The sequence below is a fragment of the Polistes fuscatus genome, unplaced genomic scaffold (assembly GCF_010416935.1).
Source record: "Polistes fuscatus isolate 324 unplaced genomic scaffold, CU_Pfus_HIC Scaffold13, whole genome shotgun sequence".
NCBI classification, from domain to species: domain Eukaryota; kingdom Metazoa; phylum Arthropoda; class Insecta; order Hymenoptera; family Vespidae; genus Polistes; species Polistes fuscatus.
The window spans coordinates 5,369,564-5,393,073 of NW_025113031.1; the positions used below are offsets into that span (position 1 = coordinate 5,369,564).

General features: G+C 42.4%; 1 protein-coding gene across 3 annotated transcripts in view; it reads right to left on the reverse strand.

Annotated features, from left to right (window-relative positions):
* Positions 1-3,401: 3,401 nt before the first annotated feature.
* The window catches only part of LOC122513866 (ABC transporter G family member 22), a 39,676-nt gene continuing 19,567 nt past the window's right edge, over positions 3,402-23,510 (reverse strand). The window contains exons 1-12 of one of the 3 annotated variants that reach the window (XM_043630346.1): positions 15,658-15,745; positions 9,971-10,131; positions 9,486-9,655; positions 7,505-7,610; positions 7,022-7,122; positions 6,705-6,960; positions 6,231-6,401; positions 5,883-6,004; positions 4,977-5,184; positions 4,156-4,370; positions 3,862-4,070; positions 3,402-3,766 (exon numbers count right to left, since the gene is read on the reverse strand). In XM_043630346.1, the coding sequence (XP_043486281.1) occupies positions 3,571-3,766; positions 3,862-4,070; positions 4,156-4,370; positions 4,977-5,184; positions 5,883-6,004; positions 6,231-6,401; positions 6,705-6,960; positions 7,022-7,122; positions 7,505-7,610; positions 9,486-9,655; positions 9,971-9,983 (1,767 nt within the window). In that variant the 5' untranslated portion in view covers positions 9,984-10,131; positions 15,658-15,745 and the 3' untranslated portion in view covers positions 3,402-3,570. Of the gene's footprint in view, positions 3,767-3,861; positions 4,071-4,155; positions 4,371-4,976; positions 5,185-5,882; positions 6,005-6,230; positions 6,402-6,704; positions 6,961-7,021; positions 7,123-7,504; positions 7,611-9,485; positions 9,656-9,970; positions 10,132-13,629; positions 13,727-15,657; positions 15,746-23,510 lie in introns of those variants that run through there. The other 2 variants (XM_043630345.1, XM_043630344.1) reach the window with 2 other exon arrangements.

A 23,510-nucleotide genomic window follows, 5' to 3' on the forward strand; every position in this document is an offset into this window, starting at 1 on the left:
TCAACTTTCCTTTCGTAATTTCACATTTCTTTGCGATAATCAATCCACCTTTGGAATTTCTTTTAGATAATTGTTACAAATTATTAACGATCAACGCACAGCCAGATATTTCTTCTTAAACGCATCGAAGTTTTTACTTTACTTCTCTCTCTCTCTTTTTTTTTTCCTTTTTCACAATCCTCGCTATATAGGTCCTATTTAATTTTTCCTACGAGTCCTCTCTCTTCTTTTATTTTTTTTTCTAATCATCGCACGCGCACCCTTATCAACCCTCGACCTCTTCTTATCTCCCCCACCCACCCTTTTCCACAATTCCCCTTAATCGCGTAAACGCAAAGCGGCCCGTGCGCTGCTCGCACTCTCACATATTATACACGATAAAAGACTTTTACACGCACACACACATACGTCATCATTATCATCATCATACAAAGAATCGATTGAACACGTGGTGGATATTGCATTTGCGTGTACTGGACAATTTTTCTCGTGATTCTTTATCTATCTCTCGGTTAATAATCCCTTCTTATTTTTTTTCTTTCAACTCTTTTCGAGTAATAATACAATAATACGCGCACACTTATATTTCATTATTCTTTCTTTTAATTATTATTATTGCGTCGTATGATCTTCTTCCTTTCTTTTTTATTCGGAAAGTCTGTCAACGATTCAGAAATAATGATCCGAGTCGATGTCTCAACGAGTTTTTCTCCTAAGATACCAACATTTCGAGATTTATCCTTTATAATAATTTTTTTCTTTCTTTTATATTTCGTCACATTTTTTCGTTAAATATCTTTTATTATTATTATTATTATTATTATTGTTATTATTATTATTATTAATATTATTAATATATTATCAATATTATTATTATATTATTATATTATCTAAAAGGTCAGAAATCGCGTATCTGAAAACGTCTAATATATTTTATATACGTTACACGACTCGAATCATTTTTTTTTTCGTAACAATCGCCGTTTACGAGAGTAGTGGTCCTTTCTACTTTGTATGAGGGGTTGGGGGTGGGAGGAAGAGGAAAGAAAAACGAAGAAAAAAAAAAATATACAACAACAATAATTACGAACTAGAGAACTATCCAGCGATCATTTTTTTTTTCGCTCGTAACTCGCATAAGAAGATATGCATTCGATTTTGTATATGTATTTTTTTCTTTCTATCTTTCTATCTATCTATTTATCTATCTCTCTCTCTCTCTCTCTCTCTCTCTCTTCTCCTTTCTCTTTCTTTTAACCTTTTCTAGTTCATTTAATTGGCGAACGAATATACCAGTTATTCGTGCGAATGGTTATAATCGTAAAGCTAATATCACTTTTAAATCGTCGAACATTTTCATTTTCCTAATGCAACAAAAAAAGCACGAGCCCCATTAGAGCTTTCGCGTGTTTTTTGTTTGCTCGTTAACGAGTTCGTCCAGTTCACGATACCTATTTATCATTATTATTTTCTTTAAATCACGCCACACCTCTCTCTCCTCTCTCTCTTATTATCTTTTCTACGTTTCGTTTCATTCCATTTTTCTTCGTTCTCGCAATCCTTTTTACTTTTCATTTTTTTACGCAATGGCAATAGTCTCGTATCGTTTATTTATTTATTTATTTATTCGTTTCTTTCTTTCTTTCTTTCTTTCTTTCTTTCGAATATAGCTGCAATTATCTACCTATTTGTATTTATTACCACGAAACGAAAGCGCGCACGCACACACGCTTTTCGTAATTTATATTAAAACGATCCGCGTGTTGCCGCTTTCGCGATGGAAATAAAACGGGGTTATAAGGGTTAAGGATTAAAGGGTAAATGGGGGGGAAAAAGGTAGGTAGGAAGGAATGGGGGACGAAGGGGCCGAGAAAATCAAGCGTAATGGAAAAGATCGACGACGACTAAACGCGTCACAAGTTCTTGGTATAAAACTTACTTACACGCACGCGACGACAAAAATCGTATTATCGATTACGATTATCGGTCGTATGTTAGAGAAATGCGAGAAAGTCTCCTCTTTTTTTTTAACGTACAATTATGCACGTTATTCCGCGCAGCAAAAAAAAAAAAAACGTTTTCACGCGTATATGCGCATGTGCATATGTAAATACAATTATATGTACACGTATACACATATACACGCGTACGCTTATGTACATATGCATACATATATGCATATATAATAATAATAATAATAATTAATAATAATAAAAATAATAATAATAATGATAATAATAATAATAATAATAATAATAATAATAATTAATAATAATTAATAATGACAATAATAGCAGTAATGATATGGTATCGACGTTACTAATAATAATGAAAACGATGATGGCGATGACGATGATAACAATGATTTATAGCAAATAAATCGTAATAATGCGATAAACAATAAACGTATTATTGCGGTAATAAAAAGATAAAAATATACTTTTACTCGTTAATGACGCGACGTCGATGATAATAATAATAATAATGATAGAATGATAATCATAATAATAAAAGTAATAATAATATTAATAATAATATTAATAATAATAATAATAGAATAATAATAATAATAATAATAATAATAATAATAATAATCAAATATTAACAACTGATTCTTACGAACCACGCGAATAATGACTATTCCATTCATACGTCCATTCAAAGTTCGCATACACCCGCACACCCGCACACACATAGGCGCATTCTTGCGCACATATACAATTAGAGCGCTAAATTTTTATATTCGCTCCTACGCAGACGGTCAGTCGGTTTTTTACGGCCTTTCGTACGCCGTACGCGTGTATTATTTTTTTCTTTTAATTATTTTCTTATTTATACCCTTCTCGCCGCTACATACAAAAAAAAATATAAAGAAAAAAAATGAAAAAGTAAACCAACAACGATAAAGAAACAAGGTACGATAAAAAGACGAGTGCGTCACCTGATGTACGCTATGGTTCGCCCGTTTTTCTTCAACATTCCCGTACTTTCTCCTCTTTCATTCTCCCTCCCTCCCTTTCTCTCTTTTTCTTTCTTCTCCTTTCTCGAATTTTACACAATTAATTGTCTTAATTTTTAGACTCATATCTTGCTCCTAGCACGCGTATAAAGTTTCTAGATATATTATACAATGTAAATGTATGTATATATGTGTTTATGTATATAATAATTAACACGTCTAATCTCTTAGTGCCAAAAGTTGGATAATTTTTGTCTATTTCTTTCTGTCCAACATCGAGAATCGGCATAACCCAAAATGGTGGATGGGTCTTCGAGAGAGAGAGAGAGAGATGACTAGCTATCCGGAATCGTAGCCTCGCGTCTATTATTAACGATTAATCTTTCGTTCGTTGAAATTTTGAAAAAGAGAACAAAGAATAAAAAAAAACGTTCTTTTTTCGAGTGTCAATTAAATCCGTTGGTTTGCATTGGCAAAGGAAATTGCGAGAATCGCACACCATTTTGTTTGTCTGTTTGTCGCACGAAATAGTCGTCTCTACGACGTTCGAGAGTACGTAGAAAAAAAAGTATGCTGCCTAGAGTAATAGGTAAGCCTTAGGTAAGGCCGTCTCATTTGGGTACGCGATAATAGCGCAGGACGAGGTATCCGAGAGTACGGAAAATGACGAGGAAGGCTAGCAAAACTGCCGTGTTCGCCCAAAGCGGCAAACCCGAACCCCTCGCGCCACCCTGGTTCTCCAGTATCGCCGATACGGGTATCGTTGTACCGTTCTTGCATTCGAGAAACTTACTTGGCTGGGAGCACCTAAGGAGAATAAGAAAAAAAATAAAAAACGATTAGACGAAAACGCGAGGAATGGTGTTTTTTAATTAGCGGGAGAAATGATCGAATGATCTTACGCGATCGGTTCTCCAACGCCAAATTCGAGAATCTGCATATTTTGATAGGCGTAATGCACCATGCTAGCGTATCGAGCCCACGCCAGCCACGGGGGTACAGCCGTCGCCAAGTAACCACCCAAGAGTTGGGTCGCGAGCGTGTACAAGGCGCTAGCGGTTATGCTCACTTGAAGATCCAGACAACAGGCGCCGACGAAAAATCCGACGCTCTAAACAAAAGTCATCGAGTTCTTTAATTATCGTTAACCCCCGTTCACCCCCAACTACGACATATAATATCTCCTTGATGCAAACCTGGGCGACAATGGTGTTTAGAAGTAAAAATGCCAACAAAGTGACAAAAACCGCAGGGCTCTGGAAGCCCAACATTGGGTAACTAATGATATGGTAAACGGCGGGCAGCGTTATCGTCAATGGCAACTCGCCGACCATTTTCGCCAGGTAGTAGGCCGACAGCCGATACGATCCCGATAATCGCTCCTTGTTGATAACCTCCCGTTCCGGAGGAACTGAAAACATACGATCAAAAGTTATACACACGGAGAGAGAGAGAGAGAGAGAGAGAGAGAGAACCAAGGCAGAACGGAAGGGAGAGAAATAATGATACGTGTCTGCTTGGATTTCCGTTAGATTAACATAATAAAAGGTCGCGTCCAAATCTTTGAGCCGATGACTGTGACTGACTCTCCCCCTCTAATTGTGAGTTATGACCACCGATTTTACTGGGTCACACTGCGTCCCACATACCTCGAGATTCTTCATTGAACGTTCCGTCGTGTCCTTTTGCATATCTTTGTAGTAAAAAGAAAGAAAAAAAAAAGAGAGAAAAAAAAAAAGAAAAAGTGTTGTTGAATGCCCGATTGAGCGTATTACGTCGAGGCTCAATTAACCAATCAGCTTCGTTTGGCTTTGCGCTCGTTGCGCAATCGTACGAGAGTTACCTGATGAAAAGTTTAAAACTTTTCACGGACGCTGTTTAAGCCACGTTGCGCGATCGGATATTTAAATAAAAATTAACGAATAAAATTCGACGAACGTTCGTATCACCGCGTTATTATAAAAAATATTTGTATATGCGCGAGAACGATTTGAAAGAGAAACATTTGTGAACTCACAACTGGAGAGTGCACCAAAGTGCGCGAAGAGCATCCAATACGTGGTGCTGAAGAACATCCATCCTTGAATGTCGTGAAGGGCAGCTTCGGTCCTAGGTAGCCTGAGCCATAAAAGACCGGCCAACAAGCCTAGGGCTATCGTTTGTAGCCAATTTAAGCGAGACAGCATTCTTGGTCGTGCCTCTTGAAAATTTCTTTCCGATAATACCTATCGTACGTACAAGAAGAAATGATGTACACATACGCAAACGAACATAGATAAATAGAAAATGAGAAAGAAACGGAACGAACAAATATCAATAGAAAAGGAAAACGATTTCTCCAAAAGATAATCGCAATTGTTCGTAAGTTTAACAACGCAAACGCGTGTAATAGTAGTGCTATACAAAAGATTTGTTTAACGAGATAATTCAACTTTATTTTTTCCTTCTTCTTTATCGATAACGAAAGTCTCGTCGATTTATCGAAAGAGGTTAAAAGAATAGACAAAAATTCCGAATTATAAGAAGGAGAAAAAGAAAAAGGTAAAAGTGCAGCTAACGCGCGCGTTTGTACGAAGCGCCATTAGGAAGGGAAAGAGGGGTAGGGCAGCGGCAGCAGCAGCAGCAGCAGCATGCTACTGCGCTTCGCGGTAATTATCCGGATATGGTGAATCGCGTAAACGCGACCTAGTTCCCCTTTCTGCACACAACCGACGGGGCTCCCTTTCGCGCCAACTTGCGCGTACACCACGCGCTTTTCGCTCTTCTCTGCGATTTACGAAGCCATGATTTACGCGTACGCGTAAATGCACCAACGACCAGACCAGCGGCAACGACTTTTTTTCTATTTACTTTTTTCGTTCGACGACGACGATAATGATACTCTATGATATTTTTCATTAGTTCTATCATTAAATATACTAACTTTGAATTGAGACCAGAAACTGGTTGGCCACTGCCACGAATAATCGTCGTCCGCGGAATTAGCGCTGCTGCTCGCATGACTCTGCGTATCCAACCACAAGTTGCCACCTTCGTCTTCCTTTCCTACAAAATCATTTTCCAAATATTAATTAATACATTTTCAATACTCTATAATGTAATGATAAATAATGTACGATTAGCGTTTTCTCCGTAGTTTAGACGTTGTTAAAACAAAAGTTTGTATTGGTACGCGATTCGTTGTTAGGATAGAAGAAAAAATACAAAAGAAGGAGCGAGAGAGAGAGAGAGAGAGAGAGTAAGTCGTGGTGTCGCGCATACTGCGTAATACCGTTGTGCCCGATGTGATGTTCGTGATAATGGATGAGATGGTCGCAGAGCGGATGTTGGCTGGGATTATAGTCCGGACGAAGTTCCGGCGGACAGTCCGGTCCCTGTCTCGATGCTCGAGCTGCAGCTACTATGCGTTCTCGTACTTCCTCCGGGCCCTTTATTTGCTCGACTGAAAAGAAACAAAGGAAGAAAGAAAAATAAAAGGATAGAACGATCGCGATTCGCGATTGCACCTTTTTATCGATGATACGCGGGCACGAGTAGGAGTGGGTTGGCTCGAGTTTATTATACCCCTAATATTTTTTTTTTATTTATTCGGTTAGCCGATGATATTTATGACAAGGGACCCGGGGATTCGTATTCGAGATATTCGACAAACTTTCGATAGTTTCTATCAGATCGGTGCTCGTATTTTTTGAATAACGTCGAATAAATGCAAATGTTGAAGTATTTCATAAGATTTTCTACTCACGTATAAAGTCAGCTGGGTTGTAATGAGGCAGAAGAGTCAATCCGATGGTCGAGAAAAATCTGCCAATGTTAGCCGTAGAACCGTAATAGGCGACCTGTCCACGGCTCAACAAGAGAAGCTTATTAAAGCTATGAAACATCCGTGAACTTGGTTGATGTACAGTAACGACGATACTTTTGCCCTCTTGTTCCGCATATTTTTTCAATCGAGAGATCAAAGCCTGCGCGGAGTGCGAGTCCAAGCCACTCGTTGGTTCCTACAAACGTGCAATAATAATATCGTCGTAACCCTTAAGTAATTGAAAAGTAAACGCTTACGTCGAGCAGCATTAAGGACGGATTCGTGAGTAATTCGCAGGCTATGCTCGTTCGTTTTTTCTCGCCACCGGATAATCCTCGCCTCGTATAATCGCCGATAACTAGAAGAAATAGAAAAACGGGAAAAATAATAAAAATAAGAAAAATATGAAAAGAAGTACACGCGTCGAGATATATTAATCGCTCAAACTCCAATAATTAAGAGCGCGATCGCGCGGAATGCTCTTCTAGCATTCGAGCGGTTACAATTCCTCGAACCGCGTGATGAAACGCGTGTTAAAAATAATAGCAAATAAAACAACGGTATAAATTGAATAAATAATATATCCGAGATAGAGAGGAAAGGTCTCTCGTTACGACGAAGAACGAAATAAATACGTGCATGTATCTATCGGTAAGAAAAAAATACGTCTAATATAAACTATTATATCAACTTCATATTTTCCTTCGATCGGCTTACATTTCTCTGGTTGATATACTCACTGGTATCTTGGCAGGCCGCGAGGTCGAGAACCTCGATGATATGGTCGACGCATTGCATCTTCTGCGAGTGTGTCAGCGTGTCCGGAAGTCTCAGCCTCGCTTGGTACTGAAAATCGTAAACGATCGATTTGATTGGTCGGTGGTAGGCAAATGTATTAAAATATCTTATCCGCTTGCTTGCTTGCTTGCTTGCTTGCTTGCTTGCTTGCTTGCTTGCCATCTTTAATCCCACGGTGGCCTGGTTTACGCATCCGTGGATATTAAAACGTTTTACCGTAATATCGTAAAAACCAAAAATGCAACAATTTCTCTTTCGCGTGCCGCTATTTTTGATTATTTTTCCTAACTTTGATTCTTCGTAGACGAGTTTCCTCGACGAGAGAGAGAGAAAGACAGGGGAGGTGGGGGGAAAGAAGAAAAAATGTAATCGAAGAGACGCGAGACGTTAAAGACTCGCGACCCGTTATACGGAGAGAGAAAGTGCCGTAGTCGTCGACGATGTTTACCTTTTCCATTGCCCATGTTTACGCATATTCAACGGAAAGAGAGAGAGAGAGAGAGACGGAGATAAAAAAACGCAGACAAATGTCCAGAAAATTTGGATCATTAAAAATAAGGAAGATTAATAAAAAAAGTATTTTATATATATCTAAATTGTACACATACAACATATAATACACGATGCGTGCGCGCATGGGAAAGAAAAGTTGAAATCTATGCGAATGCTAGAGTTAGACGGCGCCGAGTGTTTTCGAAAGATGTAAGACGCGCGTGCTGCTGTGCAGTGCGGTGCGGTGCGGTGCGGTACGGTGCGGTGCGGCCCGATGCGGGGCTGCCGTCGCGCCGCCAGCGGTTCACTGACCGAGTTATGACGTCATCGGGAGAGAGCCGCCCCCGGGCCGCCTCCGTCTACAATTCTCTCTTTCTCTCTCTTTCTCTATCTTGATCGTTCACGCAGCGCGAGTTCTCTTTCTCTTTCTATGTCCTAACGGTCGGACTCGCCTAAGCACCAAAAAGACTCCTCCTACCTGGCCGACGACGTTTAACGATAATCTACGGATTCGTTGAACATTTCTTTTCTCTTTAGTAGAAAATAAACACTGCTTTACAATCCCTATTATCGTGCCCCTTATATTTTTCACTTTCTTTATTGCAAAACGAAGAGATTTATATACGCGAAATAAATCGAATGATTCGCATTTATATAAATACGAAATAAGCTCGATTTCTTATGTGTGAAAGAGAGAGAGAGAGAGAGAGAGAAATATCGTATAGCACGCGTCATCGCATTCAATTAGCGGTTCAACGAGGAGGCATTAAATTTTCTTACCCGAGAGGTAAGACGAAATGGAGGACGGGAGGGTGGTGGTTGGTTGGTTGGTTGTCTTGCCTTGGCTTGGCTTTCGGCCACTACGAGCTTAGATCTTTTTCTTTCTTTATTTATTTCTCTCTCTCTCTCTCTCTTTCTCTCTTTCAAGAACGACGACGTCAAGTCTCGCGAGATAGGCAAAAGACGTAGGCGCGAATTCTGCGGTGGTTCTCCTAATCCGCGCCCACTTTTCAGCGTGGGATTTGATAAATTCCGAGTGAAAGGCACGCAATAATAAAGTTGCCAACAACAGTCAGTCAGTCAGTCAGTCAGTCAGTCAGTCAGTCCTCTTCTCCCGTGGCCAGTTTTCGTGGAAAATAATATGTAAACGCGCATAATTGCAAGCTCGGAAACGCCGGAAAATTTCATTTTACCGAGAGAGAAATTGCGTTTAGATATTTCGATATTATTGATCGATCATTCGAAAACTTTCCCGTTCAAATATCATAACGCATTAATTGGGCCAGTTATCCACGCATCGAACCGTAACCGGCTAAACTTCTTTTTCAAGAAAATTACACATTATTAATAGTTGGCCGTATATTTGTTTGGAACGTTTAAGCAACCGTTACGAACCTTTTTATCTTTTATTTGAAAATGTTGTAGACTTACCTCTAAGGTTTGCCGTAACGTGAGATCAGGAAAGAAAACGTCTTGTTGTTGTACGTAACAAATCCTACGACGCCATCTTTTCGTCAGTCTCTCGCGATTCAACCAAATCTCTCCACCGTCCAGACTGACCCTTCCGGAGAGGCAATTCAAAAAAGTCGTTTTCCCGCATCCTTTTGCACAAAATGGATCATCCGTCATAATCGTCGTTAATGTAACATTTCATTATTTTAAAAGGCGATTTATTATTTTCAACCGATCGATTAAATAAAGAAGATTAAACGTAAAGCGAATATTCGTATTTGCAAAATGATCATCGGATTGGTAGGTAGGATAGGTAGACGTATAATCGCAAAGATGAATTTGATCGTCGTTGAAAAAGAAACTCCCTAGCATTCGCGAATAGGTTCGTTAGGACCTAAGGAGGAACCGCGAGAAGAAGAAAAAGAGAAGAAGATGACGATGACGACGATGACGATGATAAATACCTGAAGGGCCCATAACTGCTAAAAGCTCGCCCGGCTTGACGACTCCCGAAACATCGCGAAGAAGTGTTCGCTTCTCCTTGAATACCTGAAGTCCACGAAAGATTAGCTGCACCGGACGAGAATCCAACGGGCAGACCAACTGCAGGGTCGAGCTTTCCACTCTGCAACGATAATAGAACGGAGTAGAATCCATTAGTAGAATCTCGTAGTTCGCTTAAGAGAACGCGCACAGGGTGTGCGTGCGTGTGTGCGTGTGCGCGTGTGCGCGTCGATCGAATTACGTTACTGAAATGAGACCGAAGGATATGATAATGACCGATAAAGCTGCTACTCTCTCTCTCTCTTCTTAGAACAAACGAAAGGCGATTCGCAAAAATAAGATCTGCTTGTTGACGACGTTCGCCGTCTCTTCGTCGGCGACATTTGCCTTTTCATATGTGCCTAAGTGCGCGCGTATGTATGTATGCGTAATAGTTTCATGATATTATACGGTATCAAAGAGTAAAAAGAACAAAAAATACGAAGAGGAAAAAATAAACGATAATGGGGGAATCGTATAGTCGAAAGAAGATAAGAAGAATTCACTTTTTTTTTCTTTGCCAACTTATCGATATAATTATACTACGAAAGAGATACGCTAATGCTAAAGGACCAAACGTCGTTTTTTTTTGTTTACTTTTAACGCACGTTTGCGTTTTAAGCGCAATCAATTTGATGCTTTTCAATATGGCTGCTTTAGTAATTCCAATGAAAATAATATAATTTCGAGAAAATTGATGCCATCGAAATAGAAGCTAAACTATATCGTGCAACGATAAATGTTATACCATTATATATTATATATTTCCGAAAATGTTACTTTTACCGTAACGCGTCGTCGCGTTACGTGCAACCTCCCGCTTGGATGCTTTTCAAAATGGCCACGTTAATAATTCGATCAAAATGATATAATTCGTAGAAAATAATTCCATCGTTAAACGCGATAAATAATACAACGACGACTCGTACAATTCGACGTCAAATAAAATACGCAAAATTTTCATATCATAATCAAACAGATGTATTACTTTTGATCCGACAATGAGAGGAGACAAACGAAACGAACGAAATTACGGGCCAATGCGTGTTTTCGACAAAAAGGGAAAAAAAAGGAAATCACGTAGTCGAATAAAGGTCGGAGATTGTCGTAGGATCGTTGAGTAAGGAAACGGGGCCGACACGTGGGCCTTAATGCCATTTACAGAAGGCAAGGCACGGAGTTGTCTCGAACAACAACAACAGCAGCGGCAGCAGCAGCAGCAGCAGCAGTAGCCTTCGTAATAAGAGTGACGTCTCGTCGAAGCTATTTCATGCAGGCGCAAGCAAGCAACCAACCAAGTACCGGGGGCACTTTATTGCAGCCGACGAGAATCGCGATTTAAAACCCTTGCGTTGGTTGGTTACAGACGAGCAGACGGAATTACGGTGTAATTCAATCTTCTCTCTTTCTTCGCTTTCGAATATTCGGTCCACGAAATTGACCGAAATATTGGAATTATATGCTTGGCGTACCTATGGTCGTTCCAGAGGAACCTTGTTTTTTCGAGGAAAGGAAAGGAAAGGAAAGGAGACGAAGAAGAAACGGGTTTTCTCCTCTCCGAGAATAAGATTCTTGCGTATCTCCAAATATATATATATATATATATATTTTTTGTTGTCGGTCCGCGTACACGCCCTGCGTACGATCGGAAAGAGGGAGAATCGAATTTATCGATTCGAGCGAGTCGCGACCAGTACGGTAAGAGTCCGTAATAGTAGTTTAGTTTGGTAAAAGTAAAAAGTCAAGTAAAGAAAAAAGAAATTCAATTAAGAAGAAGTAGAAAAGGAGGATGGTCGAAATTAGAAAAGATGAAAGAGGTTGTTGTTGTTGTGAACGATGTGCGGAAAGAAGGAGAGGAAAAGGTGGAGGAGATCATTTGCGGTCGAGTTTGTACCGTACGGCCCGGTCCCTCTTACCGTCAGACGACTGACGGCAAGGCTATACCGGATAAACAGTCGGTCGAATTTTATCCTTGCGGTTCGAGCTTGCCAAACGGTCCATCGACTTCTATTTTGTGGTCGGCTTTACCGTATCGTAATATCTTTTTAAGAAGTCCAACCTACAGAGAAAGAGAGAGAGAGAGCACGCACGCGGTGGTTTTGGGGAGTGGACGAGAAAGAAAAAAAGAAGAACAAGAAGAAGAAGAAAAAATATTCGAGCAACTATATTTCTCAATATATATAAAAAGAATGTTCCGACGCTAATACCTTATTAAAATATAATCGAATAACGAGCGGATCTAAATGTTAGAAAATTTCTAACGTATTTTATCATCGTAAAAACTTTTTAACCGCAACCGATCCTGATCTGCCTACGTTCAAATTTGACTAGAAATTCTCTCTTCGTATGCGGTATAATACGACTTATTTCTTATAGGTATTAAATCGCTATGCATATACACACACACGCACACGGGTATATAATGTACATAGTAAAACTAGATCGTTCTACTCGATAGCGCCGTTTCATGACGTAAGAATTATTAAAGAGCCTGACCTATTGCCTACACTTTGTTCGACTTTGAATGACAAACTTTGTGCGTGCGTGCGTGCGTTTAAAAGAGACACAACAAATGAAAGAAAGAAATAAAGAAGATAAGAAAATAAAAGAGAAGAAAAGGATCGAACGGAAGGCTTCAATTATTATCAATAGAAAGAAGAAGACTTGTAAAAAGTGAAAGCGGAAGGAGGTCTCTCGGCGTGGCTCGATATCCCAAGTAACTCTCTCGGTGCAATGAACTTAAAGTCGATCGGAGAATGAGAATCGACTCGAATGAAGGAAGGAAGGAAGGAAGGAAGGAAAGAAAGAAAGAAAGAAGAATTTTTCTCCCATCGTTGGGATGCTTCGAAGCGCGAATTCGAGAGTGAGGTAAGAGGAACGAGAAGGAGGAGGAGGACGAGGGCCGAGAGAGAAGGGCTGACCCCGTGCGAGGGGGAGCGAACGAGTAGTAAATCGGAGGGCTCGTGTGCCATCCCGAGAGGGACAAGGAAAAAAAAGAAAAAGAAGAGGCGTGTTAGAAAGAGGGATAGAGAGAGAGAGAGAGAGAGAGAGAGAATTGCCAAGAATATCCGAGGGCCGATGACCCGTGACACAGGCGCGTATATACGTATGTATGTATATACGTATATCTAATAGGATGGCTCAACGTCCAACTAAGAGCCGACGAGCGGCAGCAGCAGCAGTAGCACATCGTTGATCGCACCCCCGCGATACTTAAACCGAACGAAAGGGAAAGGACGTTTTAATCTATTCGCGAAAATTGTTCATATTTTTTATCCGCTAGCTAAATTATCCCGTGGTATCTATATCTCTTTTTCTTCTTTTTTTAGACTAGGCATATTTACGAGGAAAATAAAAACGCGAGGTCTGATAGGTGGGAGGGGAGGGGCAAGGGGGAGATACTACAGAGACTGGTTGATAATATTTTATCGCACACCCGAGACCCCGACTATTAGGTCGTACACGCCTTGAGCAAGTTTCTTTCTTTTTCTCTCTCTCTCTCTCTCTGTTTCTTTCACGAGAAAAACAAAGAATGCGAAGAGAAAGAGAAAGAAAAAGAGAAAGAGATATATATATTTACATGGATAAGTGGTGGTGGTGGTGGTGTAGAGATGGGTATAGAGAAAGAAGAGAGGGCGTCGTTTCGCGAGGAACGCGATACGGTTTATAGCGATGGGTGTTAGGGGTCTCGCATAGCTAGCTGGCTAGCTAGCTAAAAGAGGGATACACGAGTCGAGTTTTAGTGGTAAGAAATCACTCGGTTGTCTCTCGAAGGATGACGAGCTTCGACGTATCTTCCTTCCTTCCTTCCTTCCTTCCTTCCCTTTATTTATTTATTTATTTGTTGGTCGTTTCTTTCCCGTTCGTAGGAGTCTTCGGTTAGCTGGCTGGGTGGTGGTTGCTCGCGATTGGACCAACTCCGGCGCCGACCACCTCTCGGTGCGAATCGAAGCGAGAAAACTCGCGTCGTTAGGTCGATGAATTGATTTATACGCGCTCGTAAGCAGCCTCGGGTAAAGGGTCGAGATCCTTGATTGCGAGCGAGAACACGAAGAAGAAGAAGAAGAAGAAGAAAAAGAAGAAGAAGAAGAAGAGGCTTTCGCTTGGCAGCTAGCTAGCCAACTAGTTAGATCGACCACGTTCGACTCGACTCGACCCGACTCGGCTTGACTCGCGACTCTCTATCGATCTCCCGACCCCCTCCCCTCCTGCTAGTATTTTATCACTTTCCTCCTAAAATTCGAGGACGTCCCCATCGACGAGTCCTCCATTTTTTTTCCTTTCTTTTTCCATGCACGCACGCCCGCCCGCCCGCCCGCGTTCCCCTTACAAATGCCTCGGCAAAATATTCAGGACGAGTTTTTAAGGCGATAATTAGTGATTTCGTATATGCAATTAAAGGAGGAAAATGTTAACCTTAGGTGATTCGAGCGACCGTCTCCCTATCCCCGTCCCGTGTATGTAGATTCGAGCGAGTCGTACTCGCTGCTCGTATACGTCGAGAGTCGTTCGCTTGTTTTTCAACGTGCCGTTGACCTCGTGCCGTATATGCGCGTGTATATGCGCCTATATACACACGTATATATAGCCGAACAGTCGGTCTACGCGCACATATATATCTTTCTCTCGGTGCATTTATATAAATACATATATTATACGCGTGCAATATCCATAGAGAGATATATAAAATACATAGAAATTTATATATATATATATATATATATATATATGTGTATATATACTTTGGCACACGTATGCATATGTACGCGTATATAAACGGAGAGTCACTTTCTCGTGGCGTCGATCGAGAAAACGAACTCTCAGTGGCGATATCGCCGGACTGTGATTGCGTCGAGAGAGTATATACGCGGCAGGATAAAAAGACACCGATAAAAAGAGAAAGAAAGAAAGATGAGGGGGATAAAATGTGGGTGGCGCCATACGCATAGGAAGAACGTAGAGATTTAACGGGAACGTTCGTTTCTTCGAACCCTTTCATGTTTCTTGCGATCATCTCGAGGGTGTTCTCTATCGCGAAATTAATCGACTTCTAAACGCAAAACATCCAGGCGCGCGCGCGCGCGCGCACACGCGAAGCAAACGATTAGCGATAAGGTAGCGTAATTTCCGTTCTTCCTCGAAACGATGATTCTTCTTCTTTTTCTCTCTCTCGGTAATATGATTTTACGTCGATTAAAAACGGTACCACCACCGTTAGGAAAGGGGTATTCTCGTTGTTGCTCCGATCGACCGACTGGCCCAATTTCCAATACGATTTCTCCTCCGTTCTAACAAGTTACATGAGAAATTTTTATATACCTTGGTAAGGTACATCGCGTACCTTATACGCACGCACGCGCGCACACAGCTACGTACCTCCCTCCCTTTCTCTCGAACGTTGAGAAAATGTTTTTATACTTCTATCAAAAGTTTTGTATTCGTAATAGATTAGAATATTATTAGATATCGGTAATTAGATATCGGTAATTAGATATCGGTGTTGTCCCGTTTTCTTTGATTATGGTCCGCGCGAGAAAAAAGAAATTTATTCGTTTAAAATAACGATGAGATAATCCGAAAACAAAGAAACTAAAGACAGTAGTCTTACTTGGTTTTTCTCCGTTCGATGCACCTGCCACGAAGGATGCAATTAATCGTTAATGAAGGCAACTCGCCGGAAACCGCGCCTAGTTGATCACGAATTCACGGATGTCACGCGTTTCTTCGCTTCGCTACAACGCCAAGAAGAAGCGAATCGATCGTCAAGGTGATATCGACGAGAGTTGGAGAATTCTTCGGAGTTTTTTTAGAAAAATCCTTCCCTCCTCCTCTTCCTCTTCTTCTTCTTCTTCTTTTTCTTCTTCTTCTTCTTTTATCGAAAACATTTCTCAAACGGATATCAACGATTCGAGCAATCCGATTTATGTGCTATCAATTCTAAACGAGTACCGAATCATGGATAGGTAGGATATCGAGTTGTCTATTTACTCTCGTACATCGAGATCGGGAACGTTCACGGATATGATTATCTCTCGAGAAAAAGAAAAAGAGAGAGAGAGGGGGGGGAAGAAAATGGAGAACCGGTCACGCCCCGAAGCAGCAACAGCAGCAGCTACAGGAGGAGGAGGAGCAGGATTCGATGATCTCGCGACGTTTTCAGGGCGAAAAAGCTAACCGGAAGCCTGGGGGCCGAACCGGCTGTTCTTTCGAAGTCACTAGAGACACATAGGTAGGTAGGTAGGTAGGTAGATAGGTAGGTAGGTAGGTAGGTAGGTAGGTAGGTAGGTAGGTAGGTTGGTCGGTCGGTCGGTCGGTTGGTTGGGTTATTGGTTGGTTGGTTGGTGGCAACGGTGCTACCGCTACACCGCCATACCGCCTCCCGTGTACTGGTGCTGCTGTTGTTGTTGCTGCTGCTGCTGCAGGTCACACGGAAGTGAACGGCTCTTTCTCTTTCCGACTATTTTTCGGCCCAGAAAACGTTCTCCTCGCGTCCCCCCATCTCGCGTTTTCTCGAGTATCTCAACCGGTGTGGGCGTCATAGATGCAGCCTGGATACCCTCCTTCTCCCTCTCTACCTTTTTCAATGCAAACAAGAAAACCTAAATAAAAGGACTAAGTAGATCATTGCTGAAGCAGAAAACGGTATTTACGATCGAGCCGGAAGCAAGGTAGGGGCACTCCTCTTATCTCCGATACGACGATTTATGCACGGATACCGCGATACGATAAACGCGCGGATCTATGCTAACTCTCCACTTTGAATTTTACGCGTTTTCTTTTTACTAGAAATATCGATATGATAAAATAATAAATAATATAATATATAGACTATATATAAAGGATCTAAAATCTCGATATTACAACTAGGTTATCTCTCTTTCTTTCCGTTTGGTAGAAAAAAAAAAAAAAAAAAAACGTAAGATAAATAAATATAAGTAGGAAAAGAGCCAGAGGACACTTAGCTTTCGCTGTCGATATTTATGCGAACAACCCTATTTCTGGCTTGGTAGGGCTCGCATAACGGCGATAGCAGCGCTTCGTCGCTCGCACCCAAGTGCATTTCAGCGAGATTACGGGTGCATCGACCTCGTCTCTCTCTCTCTCGCTCCCGGGTGTTGCCGCTGCCATCGTCCCCGCCGCCATCGCCGCACCTCCCACCTCCCACCTCCCACCACCGACTCCTCTTCTTCTTCTGGCCGCCCCCTCGGAGAACTCGTCGACGATGCTCTCCCCTCTCTATTTCCCCCATCTTCCCTAACAAGAGTAAGCCTTCTTCTTTCTTTCCCTTCCTCGCTTTCTTTTCACGCCCTTTCGAGCCCTTTCGAGCTTATACACCCTTCCGACCCGCGCGACGCTCTCGCAAGAGTACTTCTCCCTTTTTTTCTTTTTTCTCTTTTCTCTTCTCTCCAATCTTCGCGTACAACAATTTACTTTTATTTCTTTTTCTTTTCTAACGTTAGTTTTCATCGAACATTTTCAAGGCCTCCTCCCCTTCCCCGTTATCGACATTAATTAGTCGACATTTAATTTAACGCGAAACGGTTAAGAGGATTTTAATGAAATTTTCTAACTTCGATATAAATCGCGTATTATTATTCTTATTCGTCAGCAATGAAATGAAATGAAAATATTTGAACTTAGAAGAGGTTAATCGAATTCGATGAAACGATCGAGGAATAGATACCGCGGGTAACTCGCGAAGACGTAGGAAGCGAAATGGTTATAGAGGATAGATGGATAGCTGGCTAGAGAGAAAGAGAGAAAGAGAGAGAGAGAGAGAGAGAGAGTACACGCACGCGCGACTTTTTTCAGAAGCAAGCGTGGCGCGACACTGCATCACGTGTCTAGAATGTTACTTTCACTTTACTACACGTATAATACTACTTTGCTTCCAACTCTAAACTCATACGAGGAGAGAGAGAGAATCGTCGCGTACAGGGGGGAGGGGAGTACAATAATAATCTATTTTGCAACGGTGCATTATGAATCTCTCAGTTCGGGCCGTTAGATGCCACGTTAGATGCCACGTTAGAAACGGATCTTGAAATTCCAGTTGCCACGAGCTAGAAATGCCGAGCGTTGGTCGCTCCTCCTCCTCCTCCTCCTCCTCCTTCCAACGTCGTTATAAATTGAACGAAACCGCGCTAATTTGCCAGCACGGAGTCGGCGGCACCGTCGTCTACAAACGAAATATGAGAAATATGTGTATGTATATATATATAGATAGATAGATAGATAGATAGAAAGAGAGAGAAATATATAAAAGAAGAGGATTAATCACGCGCCTTTCCAACTCCTTTCGTTTCATCTCTCCGCGACCACCATATTCCGCCACCCTCCTACTCTGATCATTTTCGATCAAGATAAACAAAATGAAGAAAAGGCGAATTCGATTGGGAAAGAAACTAAGAAGAGAAGAACGACGATGGCAACGACCTCCTATTAGGTCGTGGCCTTAACATCCTTACGAGGGAGAGACCTCTCGGTGCGATACGCGAACATACGCCGACGCCGCCGACGACGACGACGTCGAGCTGACGATAGACGACGCTGATGTTAGATGCTAGATTATACCACGTGGCTATCGTGGCATCGACGATTAGCTTAAACGTTTTCTAACGTTTCCCATATCTCGACGAAACTCTGTTTTTTTTTTTTGCATCTCATTAATGATCGTTACAACTTATTATTTTAATAACGAGGTTAAAGGTGATATTAAAAAAGACGTAAAGGAAGATTTTAGGAGAGAACGTCCTTCCCCGTGGTCGGTCGATCGCGATTTGGAACGTTGCACGTCCAGTTACGACTCGAATGCACATTCGTTCGTTCGTTCGCTCGCGCACGCTCGCACTGTCCGGTTGTACGAATACCAAGGACGAACGTTAGCCGCAGCACTGCCCCACATTTTAACTGGCCAGTGCACATCCGATCCTCTTTCGCAACGTTTAACTCTCGCCGGTTCGAAGGAATACCGTGCGTGCGAGCGTGCGTGCTTGGTGTCGCCCGAGCAAAGCAAAGCGGAGCGGAGCGGAGTCGTCTTGCACGCGTAACTGCACCCCCGCAGCGTTTCCGCTCCCTTTCCTTCGAGTTGTTCTCTCGAAGGATCGATCGATCCTGTTTGCGCGCTTACAGTTTTGAAATGAAATTCGAGTAAGTAACGGGAAAGAAAAGAAAACGAAAGAGAAGGACGATAATCGAGCGAGCGGTCGGACGAACGTCGATCGAATCGTCGTTACTCTTAGTTTTATCAACGGAAATAGGACAAGCCCCGAGAAGAAGCATAGTCGATATTGGCGAATGTTAAAGACGACGACTAGGAGAATGCGAAGTTAACGAGGAAGCTGACGAGGAAAAGGAGACGGAGGGAGAGAGAGAACGGGCGGTGCACACCGACGACGAGCGGTTGGCGACTCCTGAAAGTCGAGCAGATAGATAGGAGATGGAGGAGAGATGGAGGAGAGATGGAGGAGAGTCGTCGGGAGAGTTCAAAGACCCCGGACTTCTCCTCGCGCCACTGCCTCGGCTATAATACGTTTAGGAGCGATAAACTGGCACACGGATAACGCGTCTCTCGTTATATCGACGACCAATAAATGTCTTCGAGTGCCGCTCCTGCGAGTACTCTAGCTAGCTCTCTCGTCTATTTAACTTTTTTTTTTCTAATCTACGCGTACTGTGATCGCTTTTATTTCTTCTCCTTCTTTTTCTTCTTCTTTTCATAATTACCGTTATTTATCGACATTTTATCTTATTTCCCATGCAATTACGATAATACTCGGGGAAACGGTCGCGTTGGTCGTTCGACGAGAAAATATCGAGATACGATTTTAACCGGTCTATCGTTTTAATTAGGGCTACGTTCGAACGATCCGGGATATATCGTATTACAATAGGAACTCGAAGAAAAAGCTCGCGGTCAAAGGAAGGGGGAATTTAGGAGGGAAATCTGTCGTTTCCCTCTCGAGGGTAATCGAATCGAACCCTTGGATAGGTAGGGCGCCCAGCACCCGGTGCGTCACGACGCCGACGACGCGGATCGGACCAAGTGCGCGCCGGCTATCGACCCCGAGAGTTCACCGACCTTTTCTTCTCCTCCCGTCGCCGTTGCCGCCGCCGCCGCCGCCGCCGCCGCCGTCGTCCTCGAGCCCTCGACGGGTGTGCGAATACGCACACTAGGTTAGGTTTCGCTTCTACTAGAGCACACACGAGGCGGCGGCAACACCTGAACCCACCATCCATCCATCCCTCGGTACGCCATCGGCCATCTCCCTCTATCTTTCCCGCATCCGGACCTCCCTCCAGCTTCCGTCCCCCCTCCTTCGGGGCCTCCGGCTCGCTCATCCGCTCTCTCTCTCTCTCTCTCTCCCTCTCTCCCTTTTTCGTCCGCTCGTCCGCCACCCCGGTTGCTTCAGCAGCTCTCAACTGCTCTCGACTCCTACTACTCCATTTCACCCCGTACTATTTCCAATTATTTCTTCTTCTTCTTCTTCTTCCTTCTCTTTTTTTTCCTTCCCTCGCTAAAAATAAAATCGAAAACGATCGGTGTCGGCTCCCAACACCCACGACTCCCCTCTATACGAGAGATCGACGACGATTAGTATCGATTTTCCGATACATCTCGCGACTCCGATTACTTCTTCCAATATTATTTCGTTGTCGTATAAACCTCTTGCGACTCGATTTCACCCTGAACGGAATTTTCAACGATTTCCATGGTTAACGAACGATCGGTGTTTCATACAAAAAATTGTCGTAGAAAATAATAGGAATATAAAATAGGTATAAAGGAAGGAAGGAAGGAAGGAAGGAAGGAAGGAAAAAAAACATAGAAAAAGGAAATCAAAGTACATAGTGGTAGCGTATCGATACGAATCGAGGTCGGCACGCTTATTTACGCGTATCCACGTTCCTTCTCGATTACGTTCCGCTTTAAAGAGGGAAACTCGAAACTGGCTACGTTTCATCGAAGTGCTCCTACGTCCGTTCCGAGAGTTCCTCCATTCTAACTATTATAAATTGTGCAATGCGCCGCTGCAAGCGTGCCTCATTACCATCGAATCGCCGACGTTGCGAGACGGAGTAACAACGAAACAAAGAAAAAAACAAACATAGAAATTCTAATTTAACGACGATCTTAAATGCTACGGTTAATTACAAATTTCTAACGTTCGTTTCGAAGGCGTCAAGCGTTCCTATTTCTACCGGATTTAATTAACACTCCAAATTCGACGATTGCGAGTTTTGCGCGCGAATCGATCCAAAGTCTACGAGCTATCTTTATTTCGTTTCTCCCTTTTGTATTTTTCCAGCCAACGCATTTTCTCTCACGGTCTTTCCTTCGCGACCATTTTATTCTTTCATTCGATTTCGTAACTAGACATTTATTATATCTTATTTCCCTATTTTAACTGGAATTTCAGCAAGCGCGCGTGGTGCACTGGCCCCTATCGAGTTTAAGTAGGCTCTATCGTCTATTTATCTATCCATCCGTCTATCTAACTATCTATCTTATGTATCCATATTTATCTATTTATCCATCAAATATTTGAAAGCTTTCTAACGCGCTTCGTATTCGTATAGGATTGATTGAAAAATTGAACCGCCGCTGGACTAACCGGGGGGACCGGGACTCTCGAACCCAGAATTTTTCGCTTTCCGAGCGACTGCTCTCTCTCTATCCATCGATCTATCCGGGAACCCCGGCTCGACTCTTTCCCGACTACATATTTATTTATTTGGCACGGGGGTGCTCGATCCCACGCACACGCATACCTATATATATATATATTTGGTACAACCGTTTAGCATGTAAATATATGTAAATACGAAGACGCGCGTGTATTTTAAAGGAAAGCGATGCCATCGTCGTCTTCGTTTCTCTAAAACGCTAATGAACTCGCGTACGCTCTTACCGTTACGTCATTTTTCGTTAGATCGTTACGACACACTAAGAAAGACTATACGTACGTAGTGGTATTAAAAATAATACGAATGCTAGGTCAAACCGAAGATTCGAATCTTCCAAACTGTTTTTTTCGCCGAGAGTAATAAATATAATCATCATCATCATCATCATCATCAGGCTATACTGTCCACTGCTGGACAAAAGCCTCTCTCATATTGAGAGGTTTTTAGCCTTAATCTTCGTCGCTGGCTAAAGACGTGTTGGAAGATGGTGTAAGGATGGCGTGTTAGGGAAATTTATAGGTTTAGACAAGGATACTGGATGGGACAATGGATTCCCCCGTATGGTCTTGGGAGATAATCCAAGGCTTGCGTAGGCAGGGTCGCATCCCTGAAGTAGGTCTATCCTCCACCGGGATCGTGTAGGAGTACCTACCCGCTACCTTCAATAAATATAATACGCGAAGAAAAATGTGTTATTCCAAGAATTGCTCTACGAATACATCGAAAAAGAAAAAAAGTTTTCGGTTTTGGAATAATAAAAACTAAAAGCCGAGCGTGCAACATTACCGACAAATACGGTCATTTACCGAAAGTAGTCTTACCGGATGACCGCGACGATACAGTTACCTTGGTAAAAAGTCGGCCAGTCGAGATGACCAAAACGCGATTCGTGCCGGGCGCAAACCTTTACCGATCTTCCAAAGCCGACCATTCCCTCCCCCCCCCCACCTGAATTATACCCGTAACCGCCGTACCGTATACGAAGGACCGAAATAAATATCCGTGGAAAGAAGTTAGAGGACTCCGAGATAAATAGAATAGAAATGATTAAGATAGGGGGTTTCCAGTTAGCGAGCGGGAATAGAGATGGAATATGGAAAGGATCGTAGATGGAACGAGGGAAAAGGGGTGGCTACGATGCAAGGTAACGCGCGTAACGAGAGCGTACACGTTCGCCGCGTCGAGGTATAGAACACCGGCGCGCGTCCCGACGCTATCCGGTCGATACAGACGGCCAGCCTAGGAAGCGAGCCCGGGCATCAACCTTTCTACCACCTCAACCCACCGCCGCTCGTCACCCTCTCCGCGTGCGCGCGAGAACCCCTTCGATCTCTCTCGAATTTGCTCAAACGCTTTACATGCGCCCCGCGTTGCCAAAGGTACAACAACCTCGCTTAACGTTAGATACAAATTTTCGATACAAACTAATTTAACAAACCGAACTCGTTGCCGGCTAATAGAACCGTTAAATATTTATTTAACCCTTTGATACACGATGTTCCCGATAAAAGTTAACGAAACTCGGTGCTTTTTTCTTAAAATCCAATATAGGGACGATGTTTTTATTTTCATTTAAATAAATATAAATCGCCTAGCGGTCTATAATGCATATTAACTTATCTTCTTAAGGACCATGGAAAATCGTTAGTAGAATCGTAATTGTATACGGTAAGAAAATAATTAGCATAATTACAAGAATGAGAAAGAGAAAGAGAAACGCTTAAAGAGTCATCGTTATCTTAGGTTAAGAGGGAGTGGTTGGCCACCCCTGGC